We start from the raw sequence: 22,874 nt of genomic DNA on the forward strand, positions 1-22,874 counted from the left end.
CTTTTTTTTTACTGTTTTAAGAGATGCCCTTTTTTCATTTCGGGAATATGAAATGGGTATTTCCAATTTTTTTGTTAATACTGAGGGTTTTGGTTGCAGATCGGCTCCAGATGGGTGAAGTTGTCTCCACGATACCGAGTTAGTCCTTATTCATTTTTTCATTTCTTTTGTTTTGTTTGTTGGGGATCATTGAGCATTTTGATATGTTGAGGGAAGTTGGAATTTGATCCGTTGTTATTTTCAAATCAGCGGATCAAAGTCTTCTTCAATATTTAAGAATTGATGTTTAATTTGTTGTGTTCTTTATGGTGCAGCAATTGGATTTAATGTGGAAACGGTGCAGTACAATAACATCAAATTCCAAGTTTGGGATTTAGGTATGCGGACCAGTATTCCTTGATCTATATCTTAACATTTAGAAATGTCCTGGGATTTTGATTATATATTCCTGTCGATTGATTGTTTTATGGTTGAAGATAAGGAAAACTAAATCACAGGATGTATTGATATTAGAATCATATTAGAGCGCACACAACCTCTGTAGCTTACAGAAATTTCAGTAAGAAGAAACAGTTAATATGTTGAGATTTTAAACCTTCTATTTCTTATATCAAAGACTTTAATGAAGTAATTATCACTTATGGTACTCTAAGTCTTGATTAACTGGCCTTTTACCCTCAATTCACATGATTCTTTTACTGCTCTCCTACGTCTTTATTCATCTATTATAAGTATCTCTTGTGAGAACCATCATAGTAAGTAACAACTTGAAGCAAGTTTACAGAACTAAGTGCTCTTTTTCGTCAGAGGAACTTTTTTGAAGCTGGGTGAAATAGAACTTTCACTTATTTAGAGACATCTGCCACACCTATTGGAGAAACAAGAAACAATAGAAGCTTAACTTTGCTTGCCAGTTCAAACTGAATTTCTGCAACCTTCTTTTCTGATGCAATTTTGCTGTTATTCGAAGCCATTGGTCTTAGTATTAGGCTTAAATTGAATACATTGTTTTGAAAGTTTTTTTTTTCATTCTGGGTTATTTAGTTTTATTAGTCAAACATAGGTAATGCCAACTATTTGTCCTGATGACATCTTTATCATTTACTGATGCAGGTGGACAGTCAAGTATCAGGTAAACTTTTCCAAACATAATTTTTCTTCGCTTTCTATTTTTGTAATTCTTTATTATTTATTTAACTTACTTTTTACGGGCAACTCTTTCGTGAGATATTTGGTGCCCTAAACCTCTATGTAAAGTTGTGCCTTTGTGCATCTACAATAGGCCGTTGGCTACTTAGACCATTTAATAGAGCTAATATTGTTTCTCTTCAAAGTTGTACAATAAACAATGTGTTGTGTTAATTACAGAAAAGATACGGTGTATGTCTAATATGGTTATATCCATTTCATTGCGACTTATTCTGATTAATGTTTGATGCATAAAAAAGAATCATTTTGATACTTTAGTTGTACTGTTTATACATATCCAGCCAGCTACTTGAACCAGATCAGATGTAGTAAATTTGTGATTGGATATAGTTATAACATTTATTTACTTTTAATGCTATTGAACTCATTTTTGCTAAAGATCGGCTAGGATAATAAACATCTTCAAAATGCCACAACTAACAATAAACCATCTTAGCCTCTCCTTCTATACATTTGAGAGACTGTCTAAAACTGTTTTCACTGTACACTCTGACCCTATGTTTTAAGGCTATTGTATATTAACATTTAAATGTTCTTGAAAATGCCTTTTGTTTCATTCTTTTGGCATCAAACAAACCTACTTAGTGTCTGTCATGTCATTTTAATATGATGTCATGGTTTCCTCACTTTACACCACCACTTGTAATTAGGACTTGTGATTTAATTGAGAGTGCTATTCCGGGCTGTTCCACTGTCTATAATTTGTGAAATAATTTCAAACCTAGTGAGAAGCTCCTGCTTCTCTCATGGTTCAAGGTGATTTTATTTTCATCCATCATTTCATCTTTTCCATCGCCGTCCGCCGACGTTAATCATCACCGACCGCCGTCCGTCGCCTGCCGTCCTTCGCCACACTCCGTCATCCGTTCGCCGCCGTTTCTCCTCAATAAGTTCGTCTCCTCACTTTGATTCCATTTTCGAGATTAGATTTACGAGAAAGTCGGTCAATCGGCATAGATCTAAACGCCGGTTTTCACCGATTTACGCCACCGTCCGTTGCCAATACACCTGCTTACCACTAGGCTCGCCGTACACTCTTGAATAAATCCCATCTATACGAGCGTCCAGACTCGTTGCCAATCTCTGTGAATCAGTCTTCGACCGGTTTGACAAAAACATAACAAGCCATGGTTCTGTCAAGTTGTTCTCCCCATCTAAACCATCTCTGAGGGTTTGGTTGAAGGACAACTACGTAGTTTCATCTTTCCTCAGGTTCAAGTTCTACCTGTTGGACTCTCTTCATCACCTCCACCCTTCTCTTCTTCGTCGGCAGTCACAGCATTCACCACCACCGGGCGCGCGTCAAGGAAGTTTCGTCAAATCACTGTGATTTTAACTTTAACAGATAATAATCACATGCTGGGTGCTGGAATTTTTCTCCAGCAGAGGCCTCCGGTCCAAGCTTCTCCACCCTCTGCAGCCGCGCCTTCTCCACCATCTCACCCTTCTCATCACGACGAGGTTCGTACGATCTTCATTATGGGTATGCCTGAAGATGTCAAAGAGAGAGAGTTGCAGAATCTACTAAGATGGCTTCCAGGTTTTGAAGCTTCGCAAGTGAGCTACAAGGGAGAAAAGCCTAAGGGTTTCGCTCTCTTCTCAAATGCAGAATTTGCAGTTGCTGCCATGGATGCCCTTCAGAAAATTGTTTTTGATGCTAAGTTGAAGTCCCTTCTGCACATTGAGATGACAAGGAAGAATCTTGTTGTTAAAAGAGGAATAGTTACAGTTTCTGATGCTTTAGACAAGTATGGATGTGATCTTGTTCCTCCAGTACTGCCAATGCCAAATTCAGCTTCTGTAGCATCTCCTAGTATTCATGTGCCTGGTAAAGCTGGGTGTTGCGATGAAAAATCTGCAGTAGATGGTGTCCACGAGGGAACCAAGGAGTCCACTACAAAGGGGTGCAGTAATGACAAGTATGGATGCTACACGTTATTTGTTGAAAATTTACCAGAGAAGATCTATTGGAAATGGTTTGGATCTTTATTTTGCTCCCACGATCGGGTTCTTGATACTTTTATTCCAAATAAAAGAAATTCAAAAGGAGTTCGCTTTGGTTTCATCCGCTTCGCAACAATCGAAGAAGCAAGGAGAGAGATCTCAAAAATGAAAGGTTCTCATAACGACGACAACAAAATTGGTGTTTCTTTCGCTAAATTCAAACCTCGACATTTCTATTGAAGAAAGTCCTCGACAGTTGTTCACCGCAAGTCCGGGATGGAAGGTGATTCGAGGAAGAATCATTATGAAGTTGAAGGCGTTATGGATGAAGAAAAAATTTAAGTGATGAGCAATTGTCTAGTGGGGTGGTGCAAGGACTTTATCAAAATCGGTCATCTCGCTAGACAAATGCATGCGAAGGGCCTCACTGGCTTCTTCTTAATGAGAGCTGCAGGAAATGCGGTTTTCATGATTTTCGAAGACTCTGCTTCATTGAGAAGTGTGAAGAACGATAAATCAGAGACTCTCGCAATGTGGTTCTCCAGAGTCGAAGCTTGGTCTGAGAGTTTGGTAATGGAGTGTCGTCGAGTATGGTTAGTTTGCGAGGGTGTTCCTTTTCACGCATGGAATTGGGATACTTTCAAGAACATTGCTGATAAGTGGGGTTATTTACTAGCAATCAACGAAAGCTGTCAGTCACCATCATCCTTTGGTCGGGCAAAAATTCAAATCCTCACAAAGGTTGATGCGAGAATTGATGCGACGTTGGAATTGAAGGTTGGTGACGACTCTTTCAATATCATGGTGCACGAGATAGAGCCTTCATTCAAACCAAACTCTTGGGCTCATGAAGAAGACGAATCTCATTAGATCTCGTCTCTCCAATTGTGGCTTTGATTTAGTTTAAATGATTGCAGGTGTTGCTTTTCCTTTGTATTATGTTCTTTTGCGTTGTTTTTAATCCAATTGTTGGAGGTGTAATTAGAATTAAGGTGATTCGACTGTGGCTTAGAACGAGGATATATGAGTTTAAGGTGTTTGTTGTAATGACCATAGGAGGATTTTCCGTGTTGTCTTTTGTATTGGGTATTATTAATAATAAACTATGAGGTATTCTTTTCTTCCTTCCAATGTTCGTTAACATACTTCTTAGTATGTGAACGAATACGAAGGAAGTTTTTAATGAGACTTCCAATTTCTATAAAAAAAAAGAAATAAAATAAAATAAGTTTTCCATCGCACAGTGTATTCATGCTAGGCAAAAAGATTCAGGTTTTAGTGTATGATTTATGTATCATTTGCTCATTCTAATCAAGTTTTATTTTATGAATTATATATTATTTATCTGGATGCACTTGATAACATGTTGCTCCCTGAAATAGATCACCAACCAAGGTTCCAATTTTCTTTTGCTCTGCAGGCCATATTGGAGATGCTACTTTCCAAATACTCAGGCCATAATCTATGTTGTTGATTCAAGTGACACAGATAGGCTGGTGATAGCTAAAGAAGAATTTCATGCTATCTTGGAGGTAAATTCACCAAGATATATTTGCTCATATTTCTGTATTTTACTGGTGTAACTAGTGCCGTCCATAAGATATTCCATGCTGTGAAATCTTTCTGTTGCCTTTCTGCTGCTCCCCCTTGAAGGTCATTTCCTTATGATTATCTTCAATTTTTAAATGTTATTTCAGGGTTTTATGGTCTTGCTGTATTTCTCTTCCTTTAATGTATTTTATTTATTTCTATGAAGACAGATTTAGAAGATTACTTTTTCTACTTGTCATTCGTTTCCCACGAAAAATATATGAACTGAGAAGCATGGACATTCGTGAACCCTGCTTGTACAGATGTCCGACACAGGCATGCCGCGACAAGCCGGAATACGTACTATATAAGTTGGAATAGGGGGAAAATTGGACATAAGAAACTAGTTTGGCGATCTATTTCAGGGAGCAACATAGATTGCATGAAATTATAGTGAATAAGGTGAAGCAGATGCAGCGACCGAAGAAAGAAAAAGGAGGAAGAAAGATAAAAAGAAAGCAGGAAGAAAGAGGAAATGAAAAAGCAGGATCCCTTTTTAGTGGTATTTTAATTAGAAGTTGGGCTTGGGCTAAAAGGTTGAAAAAACCCAAACTTTCAATATTTTATTTTAGCCCCAAAATAAAAAGATTAATTAAAATTTAAAATATTATTATTTTCAAGGAATAAAAAATTTAAAATTAGCTGATAATAATAAAATTATTCATTAAAATACTTTAATTAAAAAGAACTTTGATATGAAATGTAAAAATAAAATTCATTTTGCAGATTTTAATTGATGTATTTTTGCCCTGCCGTGTCCTAGAATTTTAATAATTACCGTGTCATGTTGCAACTGTATTCGTTATCCATGTCCATGCTTCACACTTCACACTTCACACTTCACACTTCACACTTCACAGGTCATCAAGTATACCTTTTCCCCCTTTCACTATCAATCAAGATTAGCTTATACATCTATTATGAACTACTGCTTGGTGCTTCCAATATTTTCTTTTTACTTTTTAATGCTTGATTTATATGTTTTCATGCTTCTTTTGTTATAGTTTGTGTGAATCTTTGCAGGAGGAGGAGCTAAGAGGAGCAGTAGTTCTTATTTTCGCAAATAAACAGGTTGGTTCTATTTTTTTCTTCTTGGAGCTGTGTTAGAACTCATTCTTTTTGCTTTTCTTATGTGTGATATTGAGCAAAAGCTGGTTATGGTCATCATATTAGAGAGTTAACTTGGATTTTGTTTACCGTACACATTGAGAATGAATACATCATGTATACATTAATCATGAATATGAACTTCATGAGTTCTATTGCTCAAATTAGTGGTTAATATGCAATCCAAATCCATTATTTCAAATTGAAGTTCCTCCCAAATACATCCTCAAAAATTTTAGTGAGAAAAGAGGAATAACCTTTTCATTTGGTGACCAAATATTGTAAAAATCTTTGGTTATTTTTTATTTATGAAATTTTCTTGTAGTTAATGTCACATTTATTGGAGCATACAGGATCTTCCAGGTGCAGTTGATGCTGCTGCGGTGACAGAGGCTTTGGAGTTGCACAAGATAAAAAACCGCCAATGGGCTATTTTTAAAACTTCGGCGACTAAAGGGGAAGGCCTTTTCGAAGGCTTGGACTGGTAGGTTTTGGATCACATGTTTTTCTTGAATTAGATTGGCCAAATTCGATAGTTACATATATAATGCCACCCATGCTATGATGAGATTCATCACATGCATTTATGGATAACAACTTCAAAGTGTTAATTTTCTTTTCAAAGTAAATCCCATCCTCTCCTTGAAAATTCATAATTTTCTGTAGCAGAATGGTAAGTTAATTGTTTATGCACATTGAATAGTTCATCTTTATGAACGGTAGCATGTCATAATGAAGGCAAGGACACTTGTACATGACTGCCTACTCTGCCAATGTTTTATTTGATTCTGTTCACTTCTTGGACATTGTTTTAGCCACTTACGATTGATGATTCTTAGAATTAGCACAAGTAGAAAACATCTGAGATGCATTTTCACTTTTCTTTTCTTAACTCCATGAATTTATTTTTGCTCATTGTAGGTTGAGTAACACACTTAAATCCGGAAGTGGCTAAGCTAACTCGTGTATTCGTAGCTTGCGAATTTACGGGGAATCGTGTTTGCTCTGTATGATCTATTAGAAATTTGAGTCCTTGCAGATTTACGGCTTTCTGATTTTGATTTCTTTGTTGAGTAAACTAGTAGACGTGAAATTTTTGTTAAAGATTTTAACATTTTCATTCTTAATTGATTCTACATGTGCTTCCCCCTACGGAAGCCGATAAAATAAATAAATTAAAAATCAAATTTACGTTTATTTTTAACAACTTTTGATTATATGATTTTTTTAAGATGTGTCGTGTGTCATCAATAAAAAGATGACATGCGGATAATCAATTGATCTAGTGGAATGAAACACTAGATTTCTTAAACAAGGCTAGGAGTTTGAACTACGACGTTTGCGAATGAAACAAATTAAATTGGGAGGGTTGTTTCATAATGGACTTGTGGAAAATTCGATTAGGAATAGTCGATTAATAGATCAGAAACGAGTAGTTAAACTATAAAAAATATTTAAATATTAAAATTATTAATGTATTTAAGTCAAGCATTAACGTTAAACTAGTAAGGGAAACAGTTTTATTTGAATCAGGACATATGCTTTTTTTCTCATCTTTTTACGATCTCTTTACATTCCCGTTAAATTAAAAAAAAATTAATCTAAAATCAATTTTAAAATCCCGTAAATGCAACAATTATGGTTCAATTGCAGTTGTCTATTTAACTGAATCTTTGACTAATCATGCAATGAAATCGCTAAGTTTATACATTTCCAAGCTACCATCCATCAAGATGTGCTTGCTAGATCGTATTAAATCAGAAATTTTGATGGAGGGTCAAATTGCTGTGCTAAACTACACCTTATAAATAGGGATGAACATTTGGTTCAAACCTGATAAGTTTAGATTCCTCTTGATTTTATAGGATTGAGTTATTTTTTTAAAATTTTGATTCAAGCTAAGGGTAAACTTTGTATATTTAGGAAAAATTGTTATAATTCCTCTTTATCTATATTTTTTCAATTGGCTTCCTATTTTATCTAATAAAGATGTGAATTATATATATATTTGTCAGGTGGAGTGCAAGATTTTACCTTAATAATCGGGTCGGATGAAATTTACCTAAACTCGGATTGAGTAACAGATAGAAGGATGTTATACTCTGATTAACTTTAAGTAGATAAAAGTCTAACTCAATTTAACCCATGACCATCCCTACTTGTAAACCAGTGTTTTAATCTTCGCTGCAGATATAATCCAAGTTTAGTGCTATGTCTCTCTCTTTGTTGGGTGTTTGTGAATTTGTATTAAGATTTGACTCTTCGTTTCGATGTCATTAGTTTCTACCAAGGATTTAAATAGTAATCTGTTATCGTAACAATGTCTGTTATATAGCGATAACGATTCTGTCTGATATTGTTTTTGTATGACCACTAAATGTAATCCCCTCAGACCGATGCGGGTAATTCGATCCGATCTGGAGTGTCACATTAGGGCCACCGGAGCGACCCACTATAAAAATAGCGGAAAATTTAAAACTTTTCTTAAAACTTGTAAACTCATAAATTCATTTGTCACTATTAAAAAATAAAACATATTTTCAGACTTGTATATAAAACAAAATACAATTACATGCCCCCTAATCACATGTACCGTACTATGCAAATAGCATCGGAAGAACTCCCTTACTGAAGTCGATAGGTGCATTGGTACAGTTCTTTTAGCCTGAAAATATGAGTAACAGAGTGAGCTTTGGAAAGCTCAGTAATACAGAACTACCAGATGATGCTGATGAACGTGCAGATACAGATAAACATATATTTCCTTATTGTTTCCGAATATTTACAGATTTTTATGCTGAGCAGAGATCCTTTTGATATTTCATGTGGTAACGGACAATGAGCTTTCAGTTCAGAGAAATATTTCAGATGACTGAGTTTAGGAGATCAGAATAGGTTATCTAGTGTGTTCCCAAAAACCATATAATTTTTCAGATCTTTTTAAAACACACACACATATATATATATATATATATATATACCCCCATCCCAACACAACATAATGTGTAGGTTCCCCAGAACCATACACCCAACCCACACAATTTGTAAGGCCCTGAGCACAAAGCCGAGGAACCTGCGGAAATACTTCCTTCAACAATACCCCCCAATTAAAACATTTTTCCGTCAGTAAACGGAGATATCAAAAATCAAAGCAAAATTCAAAATAGATATCAGAACAGAATCTAGATCAGAAATCAGAACAGAATTCAGGTCATGTATCAGAACATAATTCAAGTCGGAAATCAGATAAAATATTTAAATGTTTAGGGAACACACTAGAGTTTACAGATATTATTCAGAGGTATTGGATAATCTTATCAGACAGAAGAAACAAGGATCTTTCATACACCGATAGAATGTCGGAATTTAGAATCACTATTGGAAGAGTTCAATAACTGATAGAATCATCAGTTATTCAGAATATAATTTATTAGGATCATCTTATTCGAATAATTTTCAGAAGCTCTACGAAATCTGAAGGGTATTCAAAATCTTTACCATCTATGACGATAAATCCGATTATCGAATAACTCCAGATGAATAGCTTCCATAACCAATACTTATCAACTTGTCAATTCATTAACCTTCCAGGTTATTCACTCTTTAATACCAAATATTCTTATCCATGGATCATCTTCTGAGTCATCACTGAATATATCTTAAGGAGACTAACAAATATTCTAATGGTCTTTATTTCATTTCCATGTTTCAACTATACCAGGAAATGCTGACGTACTTTATTTGTGATTCATAATCCATAGGGATGATAAATCACATAAGTTCATCCGAGTTTCCAAACTTATTTCAATCTCTTACTTAATCCTCAGTCATTGCGGTTACTTAGTTCATTTAGCATTCAAGTGAATTCTAGTTACTTCGGGATTTTCCAGAGTAATTCAAACGTTACTAAATTTCATATACATGTTGTACTTCTGTTCCATTCAATTTGGTCTTCGTGGTTGATTTGTTGAACAAACTTCCAATCTTAATACTGAATGTGATCTAGAGTTGAGCTGAGCTGAATACTTCCAAAATTTATTATCGAGCCAAACTTGACAAGACGAACACTTATTCCAGTAATATCTATGTCGTTTAGGTATTGATATAGCTTTAGGGTTGATCTACTCATTTAAATTGTGCTCCATTACTTTTAAAGATAGTCCAATACATGTGCTTACTTGGATTCCTTAATTAATCCAAGACATTTACTTGGTATAGGCCATAAGGGTATTTTGGTCATTTTGGTGTTCAGTTTTATTCCAATCATTACATAGCTCGAGGATATCGAATCATTCATGAGCTTGGTGATATTCTTGAGTCATTTCCATTACAGGGGTATTTTGGTCATTTTACAGATTCAATGTATTTTAATTCTTTTCTTCCATCCAATCTTACTATTAAATTAAATCTTATCCTTGATTTCAGTCATTTTGAACAATTCTGACAACAGAATACCCCCGATAAACTATTCTTCAGGTATTTACTCATTACTTGGATATTTTCGGGTCAAGTGTCTTCTCAGATTTTACAAACTAAATATCATGAATTTTTTATACAAAGATAGGATCTTAACAATTAATTCCGTAATTTATCGAGTTAAGTACAAATCCTCAAAGTACTTTCTCATTCCGGGTCAACTCGGACTATTTTTAACTCTCAAGGGCATTTTCGTAATTTCTTAATTAGATAATCTCGATATTAGCTCTTAACGAAAATAATTATAATTTAAAGATCCTATGGTCAATTGCTTTCTCGAACATTCTCTAAACTTGAAATTATTCCTTAACAAACTTCTAGCATCTTGCGCAAACCGTTGTTGGCGTTAAAAACCAGTTATTCAAATTTTCTAAACAAAACTATCATTTCTTATGCACATCTGTAATTATATCGGATCAATGTCTTTTTAGAGTTATTAACCAACTTCCAGGGACAATTCTTGTCATCCTACAACATAAGGGTATTTTCGTAATTTTACCCTACCGGAGTATTCTCATAATTTTCCATCTAAGTACCTTTAACATTTAACCTTTGATAATATAAAATATAAGTTACAAATCCAGGGTTGATTTCTTTATCACTAACCACAAACTTATAATTTAATTATAACAATTCCTCAATCTTTTGTATTAGTCATTCGATCTGTATTCAGTTACAGAATTACTACCACATTCATATCGAGTGTATATAAATTATTTCACTCCACAAAAGTGACTAAAATTATCTTATTCATGCATTTACCAATATCAACATATTCCATAAAGCATAAAGAGGTAATAAAGTATTACCTCGATTTCCGTGCAATACTGATCGACCATAAAAATTCCATTCGAACACCTTTGATCTTTAATTCAACTTCCAATAATTCCTCAGATACATATCAACATAAATTATATAAAAAAACGGAGCTTAGTTGCGATAAACAGATCGAATCGGGTGATAAAATCAGTGAAAAAAAGCTTACCGGGTTCGAATTTTGCCAAACAGACTTCGGATTCGGATTCAGGACGTCGAAAGCATAAAATATGACTTTTTGAAAATTTGGAATTTTCGGTCAAAATCAAAGTCAACGGGTTTGACTAGCAATTTTGAGGCCTTCGAGTCTGAATTTTGAAAAACGGACTGCGGAATCGGATTTGGAACGTCGAAAAATATCAGGATAGGTATACTCGATCAAAGTCAAAGGTCGTTTAATGCCCGGTCAAAGCCAGTCAACTGTGGTCAACGCCGGTCAACAGTCAACAGTCGGCCATTTTACACAAATATCACCATAACAGAAATTAATTACCAAATTAGCCACATTCTGCAAATATTTATCAATCTAGCACCCAAATTTTACATAAATAGCACTCAAACATAAATTAATTACTAAATTATCACCCAGACGATGCCCACTCTCAGGGGGGTAGCGCGTGCGGCGCGTGAACAGTTATACGGTGTCGAAAAATTCCTAAAATTTATTTTAAACGATTTTAAGGCACTTACAAAGCTCGGTTCACAAATTTGAACAGCGGAGAGCTCGATTTCGAAACGTCGAAAATTTTGACGGTCTCACCCCTCCACGCGCCGGCGACGACGGAGAAACGAAAAACACCGGTGGACTCGGAACGATGCAAGGAACACGATGGTGTGGGAGGTGTCGTAAACGGATGACCGGATCGTCGTGAATCGACGAAAAACCATCTGAAACTGAGTTATTACCGACGATACTTCCGACTGAAATTAACGACGAACGGCGACGAATCGCTAAGAAATGTTTGAGGGGTTTTGTTCCTCGATCGACAACGAACACGATGGTGGTTTCGGTTCGTCGATCGGAGGTCGGACAACGAGTAGATCGGAGTTCAAAGGAGGGTTGAAGGGGGAGGGAAACTGGGAAATAATCTGCAGAACACACGGGGAAATGTGTTTATAATATCTCCAAAAGAAAAATGGTTAAACTATGAGTTTATCCATTGAATTTCCTATATTTTTTAAAATGATCTGTCAACTTTGAAATCTTACAATTTAATACTTAATTTTCTTTCAAATTACCAATTAAATCCACCACTTTATAATTTCTTAAATTTAACCCCTAAATTGGGGTGTTACAATTCTCGCCTCCTTAAAAGAACTTCGTCCTTGAAATTCATTAATGTCACATTATTGCAGAAATGAAACTTCCTTCAGTTTTTTTTTCATATCTTTCATGTAGCTCTTATAGAAATACGAATCATCCACTAATCCTTAACCAGTTGAGTATACCTTCTTATCAGAACTCTCTCTCATTTCAAGTAAATAATCGAAACAACTTTATTCTTGTGAAATCAATTCAGCCTTGGTTATGAGAATAGGCTCATAAAGCAGTAGCATATCCCAATTTCATTTCTGGAGTCGGGTCAGCATTTCTCGGATAATTAACTCTCACATGGTTCAGGGGTACTTTACAGCGTTTAGACAGATGTTACTGGTATTCCTTTTTGTACAAGTATAGCCTTAATGGATAGAAACTTCGATTTACTCATTACAGATAGGGAATCAACCATAGAGTTCCAGCTCAGAGAGGTACGATTGCAGTCTAGGGGCATGTACTGATCAGACATATTTTGACATTCGACCGGCCAGTCTATATTGAAAAATTTTGACTCAAACCATAGCTTTGATACCACTAAATTTGGGTGTTACAAATCCGTTATCGTAACAATGTCCGTTATATAGCGATAACGATTCTGTCTGATATTGTTTTTGTATGACCAAAATACTTACAATCATTTTGTTAGGTTCATAATTGAAATAAACGCAATGTAACTGAAAACGTGACCGCAATCGTAATTTAAATCTACTAAAAAAATGTGGCTTTTGATATCAACAAAATCAAGAATAGTTGCATTCCAAATAAACTTTGTCAAACATGTTGGGTTATTTTCTTATTTCCATAGCGGCTGTAAGGATCTTGCATCTTTGTCCCCACCATGGTGCCAAATACTCCACAGCTTTCCTCAAAATCATCATCACTTGTTTGATCAAGTGCCATTAGTTCTTCTTTGTACTTCACACTATCCATTCTCGTCTTCATCAAGTTGCCTCTAGCGTCGTACCCTTTTAACATGCCTACAACTTGCATCATATTCGGACGCTTCTCGGGCTCACTCTGCACGCATAGAGCAGCGACATAGATCGATTGTTTCAACTGGTTTTCTTCGAAGTGTCCCCGAAGCTTCGGATCGACGAGCTCTTTAAACCGTCCATCGGCTATAAGCGGCTCCGCCCATTCGGTTATAGTCCTCTTGACACCACCGGGCAACTTCTCTATAGGCTTTCTCCCTGTGACAAGCTCAAGCAAAAGAATACCAAAACTATAAACATCACAACTTTCGGAAACCTTTCCCCACATGGCGTATTCCGGTGCGAGGTACCCTAGAGTGCCCTTAACGCGGGTTGTCATGTGGCTTACGCCTTCCGGGATTAGTTTGGCGAACCCGAAATCAGCAACCAGTGGTTCGAAATCCCAATCCAGTAGGACATTACTGGCCTTGATGTCTCTATGAATGATGTGGGGTGTTACTTCATGATGCAAATACCTATAGAGCATTAAAACAATTGCAGTCATAATATGTTTCATAGTTCAGTGACAGACGAAAAACAAGCTTACAATATGCCTTCTGCAGACCCTATAGCAATCTTCATTCTCTTCTTCCAATCCAATTGAACATCTCCACCAAATTGACCATGCAGATGGGACAACACGCTCAGGTTAGGCTTGTAATCGTAGACTATGAGCCTTTGATCGGTCCCAACGCAGTAACCCCTCAGTCCCAAGAGATTTTTGTGCTTAACCCTTCCGAGAACCTCAACTTCCACCGCGAATTCCATTTCGGCTTTCACTGTCATGGCTTTTAATTTCTTCACAGCTATCTGCTTGCATTTATTCAAGAACGATAAAATCTACTCGAATCGTAGCAGTTTATAGGGGTTAAATGAACAGAGATGAATTGTTAATGAATCGTTCCGTGAATGGTTTTTGAATAGTTCGTATGATATTCATTTATTCGGTTAAATAGACGAGTCTGAACAAAATTAAGGTGTGGGAATACCTCAAGACCGTCACTAGTTTTACCCCAGTAAACACTGCCGAAGCCGCCTTCTCCGAGCTTGTTATCGTCGCTGAAACCATTGGTAGCAGTATGCAGCTCTTTATACGTAAACATTCTCCATGTCGTATTCCCTGGAGCAACCACAACACTTTCCATACAAAAAAAAGCATGCATTTTTGTTTCAGTATGATGGAATTAATAAGGAGAAGAGTAGTGTAAAGATGACTTTTGCATACCCTTCATCGACCTTCTCTGAACTGCAGCAACTCATGATTGATCCCATAGCTTTTGGCTATGGTGGAATCGTTACCAAAACTCAGCTGAGTTTCAGAATTTGGTGGTTTGTTCCCTTGAATTTAAAAAGAGATTAGAGGCGTATCTGTAGTTATCTCAGATGGGGTCAGGAGCCGTCCTTGGCCGGCTTCTCATAAGAAGTAGCTTCAACGGAGTTAACTAAGCAACATGTGTTTGAATTCATTAAATTTATTTAGTACTACCTAGACTACGACTTTAAAACAAATAAAAAAAATTGCTTTTATTTTTGGGTAAACTATCACCCATCTGATTATTGTAATTTTAGTCATATAACTACAAAAACTTTTAATTTAATCTCTAAGATTTAGGGGTGTAAATGAATAGAGCGTTCGATGAACTGTTTGTATAACATTTATTTATTAAGTTAAATAAACGAGTATGAACAAAAAATTTTATGTTTATTTAATAAACGGACAAACACGAACATAGGTGTATTCAGTTCGTTTATGTTCGTGAACATAGGTGTATAACAATAGTGCCCCCTCCAATTTACCCCTTTGCATTATTATTTTTCTGATTTTTCCCTATTTTTTCTTTATTTGAGATTTACGTTTCATTGTATTTGAAAAGAAAAGTAGAATTTCTTTTCTTTTAAAATTAACTACATTATATTATCTAAGTAATGTATAATTACATAAACTAAAATTTTATGTAGTGGATGATTTTATTTTATAACCTTTCAATTCAAAATTATTATTATTTAAGTAGAAAATGTCGTATTAGATATGAAGGAGGTCTTTAAAGGAAGAAATATGATATTAAGTTATTATCAAAAGTGGTGATTAATTAGTAGTAAAATAAAATATACATCATTTTACTATTTACATATTTTTAAAAAAATAAATAATAATTTATTCACTTCGATTCAATTATTGGATTAAAATTGAGATTATTTACTATTTAAATAAGATCTTGTCAAGTTAAATTATAAGTGTTTTTGGTTCCGTTTGTTTTTGCTTTGGGTTAAATTAGTTACAGGTCCATATCGGTTCAACTAAAATCCATGTCGATTTTTGTTCAATTCAGTTTGTTTTGGGTTTTGGGTTTCGGATCAAGTTTAAACTATCATGTTCGAGTACATATTAGGTCTCAGGTTGGATAAATTGGTTGAGGTAATCGGATTCATATCAAGTTTATCAAGTTAAGTGTTAGAGTTGTGTGATCCAAATTCCATTTGACATGACCCAAAGAATTTGTGATGCAACTCACTTGACAAAAGAAGATGATGCTACATTCAACAAGCACGGATGAATACCGTTAATGATTAGTACTATTAAATTAATCTATAAAACGTTAAATTATAAAATATTAAACATATAACTATAAATTAGTTAAAGAAAACTAAATGCAATTTAATTAAAATATAATATTTATAAAACATTAGTTTTTAGGGTAAATTATACCATTGACACATAACTATTTACCCATTTTACTTTAATCACCGATTTTTTAATTTTATCAATCTGATCATCTAACTATTTAAATCTTGTCAATCAAGCCACCTGCCGTTAAATATTAACAGAGGAGATGATGTGACAGTTGATAAATTTTGTATAAGTACACACTTAGCCCTCATTACTTACTCATTCTATTAATTTGGTCTTAACTTTTAATTAATTCAATAAATTAAAAGTAATATACACATTTTTCTTTTGGAGAAACCAAATGTAATAACTTATTACATGTGTGTATATATACAAATATTTTTCATTTTTTAAATATTTTTTAGGGGAGGTCATGACCTCACAAGTGGTTTGTCGTTGCATCTAATTTTTAGTGTATATTTATGGGGATTAGAACTTGAATACAAAATAAATTTACATAAAAAGAAATTTACTTTGAGTTTTCTCCAAAAACCAATTTCTCAGCTCTTTTTAATTTATTGAATTAATTAAAAGTTAGGACCAAATTAATAGAATATGTATGTAATGAGGACTCAATGTGTTATTATAAAATATTATTAACTACCACGTCATCTCCTCCGTTAATATTTAACGGCAAGTTGCTTGATTGACAATATTTAAATAGTTGGTGACTCAATTCACAAAATTGAAAAATTAGTGGTTAAAGTAAAAGGGGTAAATAGTTAGGTGGTCAATGGTATAGTTTACCCTAAAAACTATTGTTTTATAAATATTGTATTTTAATTAAATTATATTTAGATATTAAACTAATTTATAATTATAGGTTTATACTTTATAATTTAATGTTTTATAAATTAATTTAAAGGTGTTCATCATTAACGGTGTCCATCCACGCTCGACCAGCGTTGTAAAATTTTTCTTTGACAAATAAATAAAACACATACAAGTTGAGTCCATACAGAACTATACTTTGCAGTTAGATATTGATAAGAATAGAAAACTCAATCTGAGTAAATTTCTTTTATGTAAATTTATTTTGTATTCAACTAATCCCCATAAATATATACTAAAAAATAGAAATTAGATGCAACGACAAACCCTTAATAAGGGACTAGTGAGGTCATGACCTCCCCTAAAAAATATTTAAAAAATGAAATATATATATAATAAGTTATTACATTTGGTTTCTCCAAAAGAAAAATGTGCATACTACTTTAGAATTTAGAAATTACTTAAATATTATTTATTAAAATTAGTTAACTTCTATCTTTTCGCATTATTATTTTATTTTTAGATGATTAAAATTTTATTTTCCTTTGTCATTTTTGATTTCATTATATACAAAAATTTATGTGTTTTTCCTATTTGATTGTTTATCTTCTTTGAGGTGTTCATCTTCTTTGAGTTGATGAATTTAAGCAAGTTATGAAGTATTCAATTTTTAATTTCATTTCAATTGATTATAATTTTTTAAATATTTTTTTAATTTGATTTATATTTATAGTTTTAGTTTAAATATCTATATTTATTATGTTAGTTTATGAATTCTCATCTCTTGAAAATTTAATTTAGACACAATTCTAGATAATATTATTATCGATGTATTTTGTTTCTTTAAATTTTTATATGAATAGATGAATTTTAAATATTTATAATTTTTTTATTAGTATGATATTTTGACATATAACTTATATCGATAAAAAATAATAAATTCCTCCTCCTGTTAAATTTATGTTTATTAAACGGACTTTCAAATCGCGTAAAGTCGTAATTTTCTTATAATTCCTTTTTTTGTCATAATAAAATTTTGTCTTCTTCTATCCATAATTTTATCCGTTAGAATGTTTTATATAAATTTTGATATCTATTTTTTTCTCTTTTTAGTTCACGATTAGTACTTTATAGTTTAATATTTTACAAATTAATTGTTAAAAGTTTCAAAGTTTGGCAACCAACTTTGGAAAATGTTTTTTCAAAGTTTGGTAAATGTTTCTTTGAAAAATGTTTTTCAAAGTTTGGTAAAATTTTGGTAGATGTTTGTTGAAAATAGGAATGGGTAAATTCACTTTAGTCATTGCACTTTAGGGTATTTTCAAAGATTAGTCCCTAAGTTTCTACTATAAATACCCTTACCCATTTAGCTTCAAAATCATCCCAAAACATTTCATTCTTCCTATACTAGAGAGCTTTCTTGTGAGTAGTGAGTGTTTTGTAAACACCTGTAAATTTTCTCTCTTAGTAAAAGATCTGCAGCAGCCCGGAGACGTAAGCACAATTGGCTGAACTCCGTTATCAATTTTCGGGTATTATTTTTCCGCTTTTATTTTGCATTCTCACTAATCTGGTTATAGGGAAATTACTTGTACTCGGTTTATTTTCCTAACAACTGGTAATCAGAGCTTTTGGTTGTGAATTTTGTCAAATTTTCTGCTGCGAGGTTACTATTCACGTGAATAGTGAATTTCGTGAATAGTGAAATTCGGTCGGCGATACGAGTTTGTCGACGGTGGTGTTCTAATACACGGTGATTCGCAAGAATTGTCAGAAACGATCCAAAAGAAGCCAGATTCGAGTGGAAGCGATGGCTGCAGACGAAGGGAAGGTGAAAATTGAAAAGTTCGATGGTGCGGACTTTGGCTTTTGGAAGATGCAGATTGAAGATTTTCTGTACCAGAAAAATCTTTATCAACCTCTCTCGGGAAAGCAACCAGAGGGCATGAAGAATGAAGACTGGGCTCTTCTCGACCGACAAGCCCTCGGAGTCATCCGACTGACGTTGTCCCGAAATGTTGCTTTCAACATAGCAAAGGAAAAGACCACGGCGGGTCTTATGGCGGCTCTCTCCAGTATGTATGAGAAGCCATCGGCCTCAAACAAAGTTCATTTGATGAGGCGATTATTCAATTTGCGGATGACGGAAGGGGCATCGGTGGCACAACACCTAAATGAACTCAACACAATCACAACCCAGTTGAGTTCAGTGGAAATTGAGTTCGATGATGAAGTTCGAGCTTTAATTCTCTTATCATCTCTACCAGACAGTTGGAATGCTACTGTTACAGCAGTCAGCAGTTCGTCGGGAAACAGCAAATTAAAATTCGACGATGTTCAGGATCTGGTACTGAGTGAAGAAATTCGACGGAGAGAATCGGGTGAAGCATCAACCTCCTCAGCCTTGCACACGGAGTCTAGAGGAAGAGCTTCAGAAAGATATTCAAATCGTGGCAGATCAAAATCCAGACGGGAAAAATCTAGAACGGGAAAGAAAGATTTTACCTGTTATAATTGTGGCAAGAAAGGTCACTTGAAAAGAGATTGCCGAGCACTGAAGAAAAATACTGGCGCACAGGAATCTGCCAACATGACGGAGGAGACAGGTGATGCCATGATTTTAAGCGTCAACAGTCCGATTGAATCATGGATCTTGGATTCAGGGGCATCTTTCCACTCCACCCCATGCCGAGAAATCGTGGAGAACTATGTCAGTGGTGATTTTGGGAAGGTTCATCTAGCTGATGATGAAACCTTGAAGATCGTCGGAAAAGGAGACATCCGACTAAAGCTGCCAAACCAGACCACCTGGAAGTTGACAGGAGTGAGACATATTCCTGGCCTCAAAAGAAATCTGATTTCTGTTGGGCAGCTTGATGGAGAAGGATATAATACAACTTTTTCAGGCTGTGAATGGAAGATTACCAAATGAGCACTCGTCATTGCTCGTGGTAAGAAGACCGGTACTCTCTATGTAACCTCAAATTTAGAGAATATTATTGCAGTAGCAGATGCTGATGGAAAATCAAACCTATGGCACCAAAGGCTCGGCCATATGAGCGAGAAAAGAATGAAGATACTTCTGTCAAAAGGGAAGCTGTCGGATCTAAAGAATGTAGATGTCGGACTATGCGAGGATTGCATCTTTGGAAAACTAAAGAAAGTCAGTTTTACAAAGATTGGCAAGACTCCCAAGGCAGAAAGGTTAGAATTGGTTCATACTGATGTATGGGGACCATCCCCTGTTCCATCTCTTGCAGGCTCACTATATTATGTCACCTTCATCGATGATTCAACAAGGAAGGTGTGGGTTTATTTTCTGAAGAAGAAATCAGAAGTCTTTGATACCTTCAGAAAATGGAAGGCCATGGTGGAAAATGAGACTGGTTTGAAAGTCAAGCGGTTAAGGTCTGACAATGGAGGAGAGTACAGAGACAGTAGTTTCAGAGATTTCTGCGCAAACAATGGGATCAAGATGGAGACAACAGTTCCCATAACACCGCAGCAGAATGGCGTAGCAGAGCGCATGAACAGAACTCTGAATGAACGTGCCAGAAGCATGAGGATACATGCCGGATTGCCCAAATTTCTATGGGCTGAAGCTATCAACACTGCAGCTTACCTGATCAACCGTGGGCCCTCAGTTCCTTTGGATGGCGGAATACCAGAGGAAGCTTGGAGCAAGAAAGAAATAAACCTTTCACACTTAAGAGTGTTTGGTTGTATTTCTTATGTACACATAAACTCTGCTGAAAGAAGTAAACTTGATGCCAAGTCCAACAAATGCGTCTTTGTTGGTTACGGTGGTGATGAGTTCGGTTACCGGTTTTGGGACTACGAAAATCGAAAGATCATCAGAAGAAGAGACGTCATTTTCAATGAAAATGTGATGTACAAAGATAGGTCAACCGCAGAATCAAGTAATACCGAAGCTGAAACAAAGGAATTTGCTGAGTTCGAGGAGATTTCTGGAAATGATGTTCAGATCAATCCTGAAGCAGTTCAAGAAGAACCAGGCACACCAGAACTGAGACGCTCCTCCAGAATTCCTAAACCAACCCAACGGTATTCTCCTTCTTTACACTACTTGTTGCTGACTGACAATGGTGAACCAGAGTGCTATGATGAAGCAATGCAAGTGGAGGATTCAGTCAAGTGGGAGTTTTCCATGAAAGATGAGATGGACTTACTTATGTCAAATCAGACATGGGAATTAGCTGAATTACCACCAGGCAAGAAAGCGCTCCACAACAAGTGGATTTACAGGATCAAAGAAGAGCACGATGGGAGCAAACGCTACAAAGCAAGATTGGTTGTCAAAGGCTTTCAGCAAAAAGAAGGTATTGACTACAATGAAATTTTCTCTCCAGTCGTAAAACTGTCTACAATCAGACTGGTGTTGAAAATTGTAGCTGTGGAGAATTTACATCTCGAGCAGTTAGATGTAAAGACAACTTTCCTTCATGGTGATTTGGAGGAAGAGATCTATATGAGGCAGCCAGAAGGCTTCATAGAGGCAGGCAAGAAAAACCTGGTATGCAGGTTGAAGAAGAGCTTGTATGGTTTAAAACAAGCTCCTAGACAGTGGTACAAGAAGTTTGATAGTTTCATGAGTAGCAGTGGTTTTACCAGATGCCAAGCAAAAATTGTCGAAGCAGTTTGCTATGAAGGATCTGGGCGCTGCAAAGCAGATTCTTGGGATGAGGATCAAGAGAGACACAAAGTCGGGGACTTTGATGTTATCGCAGGCTGAGTACATCAACAAAGTACTCTCCAGGTTCAACATGCAAGATGCTAAACCAGTAAGTACACCTTTAGGTGTTCATTTCAGACTCTCCAAAGACCAATCACCAAAGACAGAGGAAGAACATGCACACATGGTGAAGGTGCCGTATGCCTCAGCAATTGGAAGTCTGATGTATGCCATGGTTTGTACCAGACCAGATATTGCTCATGCAGTGGGAGCTGTTAGCAGGTACATGAATAATCCGGGCAAGGTACACTGGGAAGCAGTCAAATGGATCCTCAGATATCTTCGGGGTACCACAAACAAAGCACTTTGTTTCAAAGGTGGAGATATGATACTGACAGGCTATGTAGATGCTGACTTAGCCGGAAATGTCGACATCAGAAGGAGCACTACAGGGTATGTCTATACTCTAGGAGGAACTGCAGTGAGTTGGGTTTCTCAACTACAAAAGATAGTTGCTCTCTCCACAACTGAAGCAGAATATGTCGCTGTTACGGAAGCCAACAAGGAGATGGTTTGGCTCCAAAGTTTCTTGGAAGAGTTAGGCAAGAAACAAGAAAACAATATCTTGTATTGCGACAGTCAAAGTGCTATCCATCTAGCAAAGAATCCGTCTTTTCATTCCAGGACAAAGCACATACAATTGAGATATCATTTTATCCGGTCTCTTCTGGAAGATGGGATTTTGAAACTTGAAAAGATTAGTGGAGCTCAAAATCCGGCAGACATGTTGACAAAGACGGTGACTACGGACAAACTGAAGTTGTGTTCAGCTTCAGTTGGCATGCTAGAATAACAAGACCAGACATGCTGCTGCATTGATCGAGGTGTGAAGACATATTAAAATCAGTCTTCAAGTGGGAGATTGTTAAAAGTTTCAAAGTTTGGCAACCAACTTTGGAAAATGTTTTTTCAAAGTTTGGTAAATGTTTCTTTGAAAAATGTTTTTCAAAGTTTGGTAAAATTTTGGTAGATGTTTGTTGAAAATAGAAATGGGTAAATTCACTTTAGTCATTGCACTTTAGGGTATTTTCAAAGATTAGTCCCTAAGTTTCTACTATAAATACCCTTACCCATTTAGCTTCAAAATCATCCCAAAACATTTCTTTCTTCCTATACTAGAGAGCTTTCTTGTGAGTAGTGAGTGTTTTGTAAACACCTGTAAATTTTCTCTCTTAGTAAAAGATCTGCAGCAGCCCGAAGACGTAAGCACAATTGGCTGAACTCCGTTATCAATTTTCGGGTATTATTTTT

The 22,874-nt window shown here is 35.5% G+C and overlaps 3 protein-coding genes across 3 annotated transcripts; 2 read left to right on the top strand and 1 right to left on the bottom strand.

Annotated features, from left to right (window-relative positions):
- Positions 1 to 622: 622 nt before the first annotated feature.
- On the top strand, positions 623 to 3,393 carry LOC120116571. The gene is made up of 3 exons (XM_039137024.1): positions 623 to 627; positions 1,114 to 1,132; positions 2,422 to 3,393. The coding sequence occupies exons 1-3, from the start codon at positions 623 to 625 to the stop codon at positions 3,391 to 3,393; spliced, it is 996 nt and encodes a 331-aa protein (XP_038992955.1).
- Positions 3,394 to 3,561: 168 nt separating this feature from the next.
- Positions 3,562 to 6,937, top strand: LOC120116574 (ADP-ribosylation factor H-like). Its single transcript, XM_039137025.1, has 6 exons — positions 3,562 to 3,723; positions 3,799 to 3,930; positions 4,536 to 4,685; positions 5,767 to 5,814; positions 6,204 to 6,334; positions 6,772 to 6,937. Exons 1-6 carry the CDS (start codon positions 3,562 to 3,564, stop codon positions 6,803 to 6,805), a joined length of 657 nt encoding a protein of 218 aa, XP_038992956.1. The 3' UTR covers positions 6,806 to 6,937.
- Positions 6,938 to 13,184: 6,247 nt separating this feature from the next.
- Positions 13,185 to 14,731, bottom strand: LOC120116557 (PTI1-like tyrosine-protein kinase At3g15890). The gene is made up of 4 exons (XM_039137017.1): positions 14,657 to 14,731; positions 14,421 to 14,568; positions 13,979 to 14,241; positions 13,185 to 13,907 (listed from the first exon to the last, which is right to left on the bottom strand). Exons 1-4 carry the CDS (start codon positions 14,701 to 14,703, stop codon positions 13,232 to 13,234), a joined length of 1,134 nt encoding a protein of 377 aa, XP_038992948.1. The 5' UTR covers positions 14,704 to 14,731; the 3' UTR covers positions 13,185 to 13,231.
- Between the last annotated feature and the right edge of the window lie 8,143 nt (positions 14,732 to 22,874).

The sequence above is a fragment of the Hibiscus syriacus genome, unplaced genomic scaffold (genome assembly GCF_006381635.1).
Source record: "Hibiscus syriacus cultivar Baekdansim isolate YM2019G1 unplaced genomic scaffold, ASM638163v2 tig00110299_pilon, whole genome shotgun sequence".
NCBI lineage: Eukaryota > Viridiplantae > Streptophyta > Magnoliopsida > Malvales > Malvaceae > Hibiscus > Hibiscus syriacus.

Excerpts from the sequence above, each read along its gene's own strand:
- LOC120116557 (XM_039137017.1), bottom strand. The coding sequence starts at position 14,703 with ATGGGATCAATCATGAGTTGCTGCAGTTCAGAGAAGGTCGATGAAGG. Across the intron at positions 14,569-14,656 it reads TCAGAGAAGGTCGATGAAGG|TGTTGTGGTTGCTCCAGGGA; the intron begins GTATGCAAAAGT and ends TTGTATGGAAAG. Across the intron at positions 14,242-14,420 it reads AAACTAGTGACGGTCTTGAG|ATAGCTGTGAAGAAATTAAA; the intron begins GTATTCCCACAC and ends AAATGCAAGCAG.
- LOC120116574 (XM_039137025.1), top strand. The coding sequence starts at position 3,562 with ATGCATGCGAAGGGCCTCACTGGCTTCTTCTTAATGAGAGCTGCAGGA. Across the intron at positions 4,686-5,766 it reads AATTTCATGCTATCTTGGAG|GAGGAGGAGCTAAGAGGAGC; the intron begins GTAAATTCACCA and ends GAATCTTTGCAG. Across the intron at positions 5,815-6,203 it reads TTATTTTCGCAAATAAACAG|GATCTTCCAGGTGCAGTTGA; the intron begins GTTGGTTCTATT and ends TGGAGCATACAG.